The 10000-nt window shown below is 48.0% G+C and overlaps 1 protein-coding gene across 1 annotated transcript; it reads right to left on the reverse strand.

The window, feature by feature from the left end:
• Window positions 1-722: 722 nt before the first annotated feature.
• UNCX (UNC homeobox) lies at window positions 723-6096 on the reverse strand. The gene is made up of 3 exons (XM_032794062.2): window positions 5853-6096; window positions 4441-4616; window positions 723-1937 (listed from the first exon to the last, which is right to left on the reverse strand). Exons 1-3 carry the CDS (start codon window positions 6094-6096, stop codon window positions 912-914), a joined length of 1446 nt encoding a protein of 481 aa, XP_032649953.1. The 3' UTR covers window positions 723-911.
• Window positions 6097-10000: the final 3904 nt, after the last annotated feature.

Below are 10000 nucleotides of genomic sequence, written 5' to 3' on the forward strand. Positions count from 1 at the left end.
GCGACAGAACAATGAGGGATATCATTGAACATCTATCTTAATATAGCCAGCTACAAGAGGCCTGACAAAGAGAAAAAACCTCATGAAAATTCCGCCCCACGTATTCCCATCTCCGATCCAATATGCACACACACTCCCCCAGCTGCCGAGGCTATTATTTTCCAATTTCAATTTGACACCCCAGCCTTTCATGCTAATTCTATTATTGTAGGAAGTTTATGTGATTTCATATCACTGGAAATCGGTAATGTATAATAACCCTTTGGGCAAGAAACTGAATCCCCGCAGCAGCCACCGGGAAAATAATTACTTTCATATCAAAACTCTGCAGGAGCTGGCCGGGTCCTATAGCCTGCAGCTCCTAACCTAGCCTGGGAGGGGGGTAGGAGGAGAAGGCTATAAATGAATAAATTTGTTAAGCAATAAACACACACAAAAAGAGGGCTTTAAAAAGCAGAGTCAGAGCGAGCTGCTCAGCACAGGATGGTTTGTTTTTTTTTTTAAAAAAAAAGAGGGGTGTCAAACACGCCAAGAAAGCAGAATCGAGTTTTAAAAGCTTTATTTATCAAAAATTTTACATATATAAATATTCTTAGACATTTTTGCATTTTACACGGTTGAGGATTTTCGTTGCTTTTTTTTTTTTTGTCTCTTTACAGTTCGTTCACACAACGTCCAGTTGCTGCTAGTGTATTTTAAGCATTTTCTCTCTCTCTCTAAAAAAAAGAAAGAAAGAAAAAAAATAACCCCAAAGCTCTAACTGATCCCCTGGCTGGATCGGTGGGTTAAAACCCTAACGGGAGCTGCTCTCCATAACTAATCTCTCTCGCGCGTTTGTGTGAGGGGGTGGGGATGTGTTCTCAGCTTTGGGAAGTTGGGGGCTGAAGAGGATAGTTCTGGGTCTGTTTGTTTTAGTCCATGTCGACTTCTTCGCAGTCTGGACCGCTGGCTTCTGCGGGGCCGCTGGGCTCCGAGGTACAGTCCGGTTTGTCTCTGGATTTGCAAGTGTCTTTTGTTAGGGCGGGAGACTTTGGCTGGGGAAAGCTGCCGCCGCCGCCGCCGCCGTCCGCTTGGGAGGCGGAGGGGGCGGCTGCGGGCTGCCCAGCGCCCGAGCCAGAGCCGGGGTGGCTGCTGCTGCTGCTTTCCGCCGGGCTGCAGTTGGCGGAATGGCCCGGGCCCGAGTTCGTGGCGCATTTGCCGGGGTAGACGCAGCCGGGCTCGGCGGGCGGAGGAGGGGAGTCTCTCTGCGGCTGGCCGGGCTCCGCGCCCGGGCCGGCTTTGAGCGCAGCCTGTGGCACGATGAAGCCCAGCGGCTGGGTGATGGGGTAGAGCAGGAAGTGGCCCTTGCCCAGAAGGGCGCGGGGGGCGCAGGGCTGCAGGCCCGGGAAGTCCAGCCCCGCTTTCCGGCGCGGCGGCGAGTCGGACAGCAGGCTCTCCACGCTGAACGGATTGAGCTTGTGGAAGCTGGAGGCGCCCCTGGGCCCGGCCCCACAGTCCGAGGAGGAGGCGGGGGAGCAGGACAAGTCCTTGTCCGGCAGCCGCTGCAGCCGACCGGCGCCGCTTCTTTGGCTCGGGTAGAAGGCTTGGCCCGTTTGGTCGCAGCTGCTGGGGGGCTCGGCTTGGGCCGGGTGCGGGGCGCCCCGGGGCTTGGCCTCGGGGGGGTCCGGGGACAGCCCGCCCCCGCCGCTGTCGCTGTCGGAGCTGGGCATGGAGAGGCTGCTGGGCGAGTGCAGGTGGCGGCTCTGGCTCTTGAGCAGCTTCTTCTCGTGCTTGCGTTTCTTCTTCTCCATCTTCTCCAGCTCCTTGCGGGCGATCTCCTCGGGGTCCATGGGCTCCCCGCTGCACGTGGTGGGGTGGGAGTTGTGGGCCGGCCGGCCCGGGCCCTTCTTGGTGTTCTCTTTCTTTCTCCATTTGGCCCGGCGATTTTGGAACCAAACCTACACACCGAACAATGAGAAGCAATTAACATTCAGCGCGCGGGGTGGGGCGGAGGCGCCAGGGCCTCCCCCTCTCCCAGGCGAGGTGGCTGCAGGCCCGGAACCGCTGCTGGGAGAAAGAGAGGAAAGGAGGAAGGTGCTTCTTTACACCCGCCAGAGATCTCCGTAAAGCAGAGCAGAAATCGCACAGGCTGCAAATTAAAAACCTTCTTAAAACCGGGCTGATGGCCTGGGGAATTGAAATTGGGGTTTGTGTGTGGGGGAGCGGGAGAATGCAAGGAGAGATCCGTATACATACACCGGAGAAAGTGAATGCAAAACAATGAGTGATCCCCTTGTCCGCCTCTCCCTGCAGTGTACACACAGCCACGCGCAGCTTGGCTCTCCCCCAAAATATAAATAAAAAAAATCGGCCTAAAGTTTTAAGGGGGAAAAAAAAAAAAAAAAAAGGAGGGTAAGGATTCGATTCTCAGTCTGAGTCGAGATAGAGTTTGGCTCACTTTGGAACGTCTTCCTAGACTGAAACCTGTGCTCCGGCCACCTGAACGAAAGGGGATAGATACCTTTTGATTTTAAAGTCCCATAGCGACATCAATAAAGTCACTGAGGAAAAAAAAATCCGTAACTTCGTAGGACTCCTGATTTTTTTTTTAAGTGTGTCCTTAAGAGTTTTGCGCCTCCACTGTCGCACATGGAATTCGCTTGGATTTCCAGCTACTCATCTTGCTGATCAAAATTATTTTGAATTAATTGCACAGGTATTTTTCCTCGAGACCAGAGAGACAAAGAACATTATAATGGATAAATTTAAGCCGCCTAAAAATACTATACACTTCACCAAAGGAGAAGTGGAACCAAATCTTGTGCCATATTGTAAATCAAACAAATCGAGGGTTTGTTTGATTGGAGACAGGGTTATTTACTGCGTCAAAACCAAGAAATGTTCACAAACCCAACTAAAATATAGTTTCAGCGAGATATAGGGGAGAGGGGCGGCACGTTTGACAGATCTAAAGGAAAAGCAGCTACCATCATCGATATGTATATTTCACTCTCACGCCAGGAGCAGAATTGGAGCTGGTTGTGTGTCTGCCACCAGTTCTGTTTTTTATTCCTTTGTCCTCAGTCCCCCCACCACTCCTTTATTTTCGACTGTGGAAATCAGAAAACAGGAGTAAAGACAAGGCCATCTCCTGTTTTTAGAAGAGATTGGAATCGAACATGATGGTGCGGGATCTATTCTTGTTGAAATGCAACAAATTTAAAAAACACAAAACCAAACAATGGCTCTCGAAGAATGATGCAGAGAGGTGTTTGTTTCAAGTCTGCCAGCGTCAGACGGCGCGTCTTCGCTTTTTGCTGGTATGGTATAAATAAATGCCTCTCTTTGTGCCACTTCCAGGAGGCCTTGTCTCTGAGAATTACTCATTATCGTATTAAAGGGAAATGGAGGGTCTCGACTTCACTCAACAATCTCAGAACAAATTGGATAAAAGGATTTCAAACCAGAAGAGGTCACGAGGGGGAGGAAAAAGCATTTTGTAAATACACCTTTAAACAATGCTAATGGATTAATAATATCCAGTAATGGTATTAGCTCCTTCTTGTGGTAAACGCCACCAGTTTTTAGAGTACATGATCGATTTAAACACACACACACACACACACACACTAAGGAGAACAGGGCACTTCGGATTTGTATCAAACAACACTGTAGTGATTTACAGAGACGAAAGTACTGATTCAGTACATTTAAAATGCATGCAAAATGAAGTATTTTTTAAAATGTGCAAGTTTATGGTTATCCATCCTTATTCGTTCAAAGCTACGAGCAACCATCTGAATATTTACTAGCCAGCTCACAGATAAACCCTGCATTCTTTGACTCGAGGATGGTTTTTATTAGTTATTTTAAAGATCAGTTTAAGCGAATAGTTTTGAAAGAGTGGTGGATAACTGGTTTGTCTAAATGAAGTTTTACAGGATTCCTCTATCTACACCCTCGAGCTGCCTAAAAGCTTTATTTACATTCTCCAATGTACCATGTTTAAGGCTCATATTTGCATGCTAATTTTTCACTCTTGGCTCATTTAAGGAAAATGTTTACAGTGGAAAGGGTTTATGAACTCTCGACTTGAATTACACTCTTCAGGGCCTATTTGCAGGCAAAGTTTAAAGGGGTGGGGAATTAAATCACAAAACACGTTCACTCCAAGAAAGATTTCCCAACCCGCATGCATAAATTAAGAGCAAATGTGTATGCTCAGTTCAGGTACAAAAAAAACCAAACAAACAAAACCCCCACACAACCCACAAGGCAGTTGGCACATCGCTAGATCAGGACTGGGGTGTCCAGGTTCCAGGAGCCAAGGGGGAAAATACTAGAAGTTCACAAGAAATTGTTTAATGAACACAACCGGTCATTTGGTATGGGAATGAGGAGGCCGGGGTAGATGTGGCGAGTGCGCTTGGCCTTAAGAAGCTAAAATAAAGGGATTTTTACCTGCACTCTAGATTCCACTAGGTCCAGCCTCAGAGCCAGCGCCTCTCTCATAAACACGTCCGGGTAATGACTTTCATTAAAGGCTTTTTCTAGCTCTTCTAGTTGCCAGCCAGTAAAATTGGTGCGGGTTCGTCTTCTTTTACAGCCAGGACTTTCCTTGTCCGGGTCACCAGAGTCTGAAAAGGCAGAAATACAATAAACCAACCAGAAAAAACAGGCCATTTCTCCCTCCGCAATTTACAACCTGCCTTTTCACCTTTGCACTGGGTAGCGTTTAGAAGGCGTGGGAGTCTGTATATTACACACCCATGTCAAAGATGGGGGGAAAATTGTTCCCTCTGCCTTGCCTCCCCCCCCCCCCCAAGCCTACTTTAGAGAATGTTTATTCTTGAAATAGGTCAGCATCTGAGAACAGGTGCAGGAGTGAAAGTTTTAAAATTAAGTCTGGTCCAGCGATCAGCCTTAAAATAAACGTGGGGCGTCTGTCCAGGTTTGACTTCCTAAAGCAGCAGAGCCCGCAAGGGCACTGGGCCCCTTTTCAATCCAAGGCATAGGGGCTCCAGGGGAAGACCCACCTAGGTTGCTAGCAAAGCCCGAACCAGGCCCATCTCCTGCCGGGTCCCCTATCCCTACTTGGGAATCGCATGTAAAAAGCTCGCAGGCCACCAGCTTGCTGACAAAGCCCCACTCGGAAGCGTCCTGGCTGGGGTCGCAAAAATGGGATCCTGCCGAAGTCTTTACGGTCACTGATTCGATTTGAACGACCCCGACGGCACTGCTTCTATCGTGGTGTGCTGTGCGTGTAAACAACAGTCTCCTTCCGGAGTAAGGGTGCAGAGGGGGATGGCACGAAGAAGGAGCATTGACAATACCAGCTTCAGGCATCAATGGGGTACCTTAAAACTAGACAATAGATTTGCCAAGGAGGTAAACTTTGCACTTGCTCGTGCCCTTCGTTGGATCAGAGTCTAGTCACAAACCTCTCTTCCCCTACCCCCAGCGGTACCCTCCTAGCCTGCTTGGAAAAATGGGCATCCTCTCCCCGCCATGCACCCAGACACACCAACTCCCGAAAGGGGACACACTCACACACAGGGGCAGGCTATTGTTCAGAGCGCACGTGCGGCTTCATAGCGGGCTGGGAGCCACCGAAGGCTTTTTTTCTTTTAAAGGATCTGTCCAAACCTCTCTTGGAAAAAATACAGAGGTTGGTGGCGATCCTGTCCACCATCCCACCCGTCTTTGATCTGGTTCCGGATCCCCCTGTAGCGACCCGTGGGGAGAAGATCAGACACACGCACCCACCCGGAAAAGCAGCTCCCCTGTTCTCCGTGGGTGCCGCGCATCAGATCTGGAGCTGGGGGCGCCGCTGAGGGGTGCGGCGAATCCAGGAGCAGAGGGGGGCCGCTTACCTGAGAGTTTGAAGGGCTGGTTGTCCCCATTCACCCCGCAGCCCGCGGGGAGGAGCGGCGCCGGGTTCACCACCGAGGCGGCGCAGGAGCCGTTCAGTAATCCATCTATGGAGAAGGGCACGGCCGCCGACTGCAGCTGGTGCCCGGCCAGCTCGTAGACATGGTGGTGGCCGAGCGGGTAAGGGAAGCCCACCATGCTTCCGAACTGGGCATGAGGATGCTCCAGGAGGCGGCTGTCCATCATGGGGGCGGCTCTAACGGGGCGCGGCGCAGGGCGGCGGGAGCAGGCGGCGGCGGTGGTGCGGGAAGGGGCTCATGCTGGAGGGCGCCCGGGCGCTTTAACTTTATCAACATCAAGCTCCCAATAATTAGCTCAGGCTGGGGGAATTTGGGACCAATAAGAAACGTTAATCGGTTCTGACGTCAGAGACGTGCCAGTGTGGGGAGCAAACGTTTTCCATATCGATTGCTAATTATACCTGACATCCAGCCTCAATAAACAATATCAGAGCTGTCACAACAAGACAAGGGGGGCTTTGATAAGAACTCCTGCCTGGGGAGGGGAGGAGGGCGGCATGGGCCGGCCAGCCAGCCAGGGGTGGGGGGTGCCGAGGAGCTGGAGAACTTATGGATCTGATTGATACCCAGTTAAATACTAAACAGCCAGAGTTACACACACCCTCTCTCAGCCACCCCTCCCCCCGTGCCCACCCTCTTCCCCTCCCCTCTCCAAATCACTAATAGATTTCCCTTTAAAACATTCACCGGCGTGTTGTGGGGATTTTTCACCAGAAATGCTCTACTCTCTGAACCTTTAAAGTGATGTTGCTCCAATTACAGGGAGACATTGAGCGGCAAATAGACTGATCCAATAATAGGAGATTCATCATCCTCTCTTTCCAGAGCTGTCACATTGAATTTAAAACTACAAGCCTTTTCATCTCCTCTCCGGCTCTAGAACGGGGGGTGGGGGGAGAAGAAGGGAAGGGAAGGGAAAAAAAAAAAAAGGATGAATCCTTTATAGAAATTAAAGTGTGAGCTGATCATATCAATCAAAATCATAATTAATGCAATCTCCTATTGATCCATGAACGCAAGAAATATTAAATTATGAACATAGCCAGAGGGTGGCTAATTAAAAGCAGCCGATTTCGCAAAGGGAGACCAAAAAATAAAGTTTTAAAACCCACTACTACCCCCCCACTCGAAGAAGGGAGGGGGCGAAACATGTACACACACACACACACGTATTCTGCCAGTGATTAATAGCCTCGAAGCTGCAGCCAAATTTGTTCTAATTAAATTATATTCCCATAGAAGGTTCACCAATATAAAATATTGATAAACTCCAAAAGTTAAATAATTAAAGAAAATATTCTTAAACAAACTGCAAGAATGGGAGGGTGGCAGGAGAGAAGCAGCAGAAAGGACCATCCATACTTTGGAGTGGATCCTGTTTTTTCCCTCAGTACAGTCATTAGTGATTCGACATCTAGAAATATAATTAAGGAAATACTTTTCTATTCTTCTTTAAGCAGTAAAAGAAAGGGTGTGGGGAAGGAGATAAAATATATATCCAGCCACTCATCCCAAATCCGCCCTGCTACGTGCAGTCGAAGGGAGTCAGCTTGCTCGGATTGGAATGCCTTTATTCGATTTCTCCGCCATAAATAATGAAAGTTACGATTCCCAAACAAACACGAGGGATAACTAGAACTGATGGAGGCGGCAGGAGAGAGAACCCTCCCAAGCAGACGCGATTTTCTATATTAACTGCAATGTTATGTAATAGGAACCGGAACTTGTTTGACTCCGGGTTTGTAGAATATTTCTCTCTATTATCTGAATGGCTTAAACCGAATTTTGTTTCCTCTTTAAGTGATTATTTATATTCCTTTGCGTTCCCGCAGCGAACCCCCCCAGACGAAAAAGGTGCTGGTGGGGGAAACTAAAAACTAAAGAGCTAGTCTGAAGGTACAGGGAACCCCTTAAACCTTTCTGAAAGGTTCATGCAGAATTAAATCCTTCAGGTCTGGGGGGAAAAGAGAAAGAGAACCAACCCTTTATCTCTGGGAAACACACAAATAGATTTTCCAGTTATAAAACATCCAGTCAAAATGTATCATTTCACAGGGTTTATCTGTGTGCGTGGAGAGAGAGAAACTCCAGCTGAAATTAAAAAAAGAAAGTGAAGTCTCTGTGCTGTCTGTCCGGAACAGTATTTATTCACCTAATTGAATATCACACAATATCCTGCTGTACCCCCCACCCCTGCAATATAGATTAGTTTAATTATTGTCTCCGGGCCACTGTTTAAAGCTAGAAGGGAGTTTGCATTTGGACTGCACAGCTCCAACAGTAATCAAAAAATGATGGGGTTGGTATTAATTCGGGGGTCAAGGGCCAAGGGCTTCACTTTTCACCATAATTTAATTTCTCTCTCTATAAATACTAAATGTAAACTGTGTCCACTGGACCAAATTTTGCCTGTAGCCATAAATGCCTCATTTTCTGTCGGATTTCAGAAGAGGAATGCAAGGGGAACGTGTTTCTGAATACAGAATGGTAATCAATCCATAAAGACTGAGAGAGGAGACTTTTTTCTCTCTCTCTCTCTTTATTATAATGAATTAATTCGACTTTATTTATCCCATTTTCTGGAGCTGACAGAATGTTAATTTGAGTTGAAATTTCTCTCGCCTCTCACTCCCTGACCCCTGGCCTCCAGATTGGCGTGTTGTAATAACCTGAATCTTTCAACAGAAGCCCTGATAATTGTTACCTTATTAGCATGCAAATTGTTTAATTAATATTATTATGGAGAAGCATACAATCCGTCCGTCACTTGACCTCAAGTGCAAGTCCACGTAGCAACCGGCTCTGTGCATTTCAATGTGCACATTTAAAATCGACTTCTGTTTTAATGTTTCTAGGATCCTTGTCGAGCTTCTAAAAATCTCTCTTAGAGTGTTTGAGAGGAGGCTTTCATGGGAGTGGAAGGGAAGCGTTTGATGCGGCGCGGCCTTGATATCTCTTTATATTGCTCTCCATCTAAAACACAAATTATAGAAGTCGTTTTCTTCTTCCTTTTTTTTGTTTTGAACATCAAAATTTAATAATTGCTTCCTTGTCAATGGCTGCTGCTTTAAAGGCACCCCCTTCAATTCAGAGCGCGATTCCTGCAGCCAAACAGACTTGCAGCAGCTCAATGAAAAGCAGCCCTTGACACGCAGTCCTGAGAGACGTTGCATTTAAATCCCTTTTTCTACAGCCGAGTGACATTGTCAGATGCTAGCTTTAATTAACTTGATAATAAGACGTACAAGACTCGCATTCAGGACGCCAGCTCAGCCTCGCCTTGTTTCCCCTTTTATCACAATCTGGGTGTTTTATCTTACAGCCATTTTTTTTTTTTGCAGGATAGAATCGGAGTCAAAGAGGCAGAAATGGGACCGAAGGGGGCTAAGGTTTCAGTCCCCCGACAGCCTGGGGTAGAAAGAGGAGGCTACAGCTTGCCAGGCCTGGGCCCAATGGGGAACTTGGGGCTTGGACAGTTTAACAGACAAAGGGAACGGGACTCGACAGCAGTATCTCTTCCAAACTAATCTGAGAGGAGATGTCTTGGGGAAGGGGACTTTTCCCCCTCCCCCAACCACGCGCAGGGTATGGGCTCTGACAAGGATGCAAACCCAATTAGAATGAAGTCAGTTAAACAGCTGAAGTTAGTAGAAGACCATAAGGAGCAGGCTGGTTGGAAGATGCACCCTTCACGCCACCTTGGCCCCTCGCCTGGGTTTTGAAAACAACAGAAGTAGCCCATGGTAGCTACGAGGCTGTGCTATGTACCCACCTCTTTAGAACATCTCAAGGTCATCCTGTCTGCACCAACCAAGCCAAAGGTTTGGCCTTTCAAAAAACCCTCATTCTCCCCCTTATCATGACCCATAATGCAGCCACCAGCTAGGACAATCCATGCACACGGGGCATAGGTCCTGGAATTAAGGGGCATAAGGGTGCTGCCGCATCCATTGGCTTCCTTCATTTATAGAATTTACAGATGGGCCAATGGCTTTCAGCATCCCCACTTTACAAATTGTCCCAGCGCCCCTGTACCCAAGCAATATGGAGGCTCCAAGTTGGCTTGCCTG

The sequence above is a fragment of the Chelonoidis abingdonii genome, chromosome 9, assembly GCF_003597395.2.
Source record: "Chelonoidis abingdonii isolate Lonesome George chromosome 9, CheloAbing_2.0, whole genome shotgun sequence".
Lineage (NCBI taxonomy): Eukaryota > Metazoa > Chordata > Testudines > Testudinidae > Chelonoidis > Chelonoidis abingdonii.

Coding starts and splice junctions, on each gene's coding strand:
- UNCX (XM_032794062.2), bottom strand. CDS start 6,096: ATGATGGACAGCCGCCTCCTGGAGCATCCTCATGCCCAGTTCGGAAGC. Junction 4,617..5,852: donor CCAGCCCTTCAAACTCTCAG/GTAAGCGGCCCC, acceptor CTGCCTTTTCAG/ACTCTGGTGACCCGGACAAG. Junction 1,938..4,440: donor TAGTGGAATCTAGAGTGCAG/GTAAAAATCCCT, acceptor TTCGGTGTGTAG/GTTTGGTTCCAAAATCGCCG.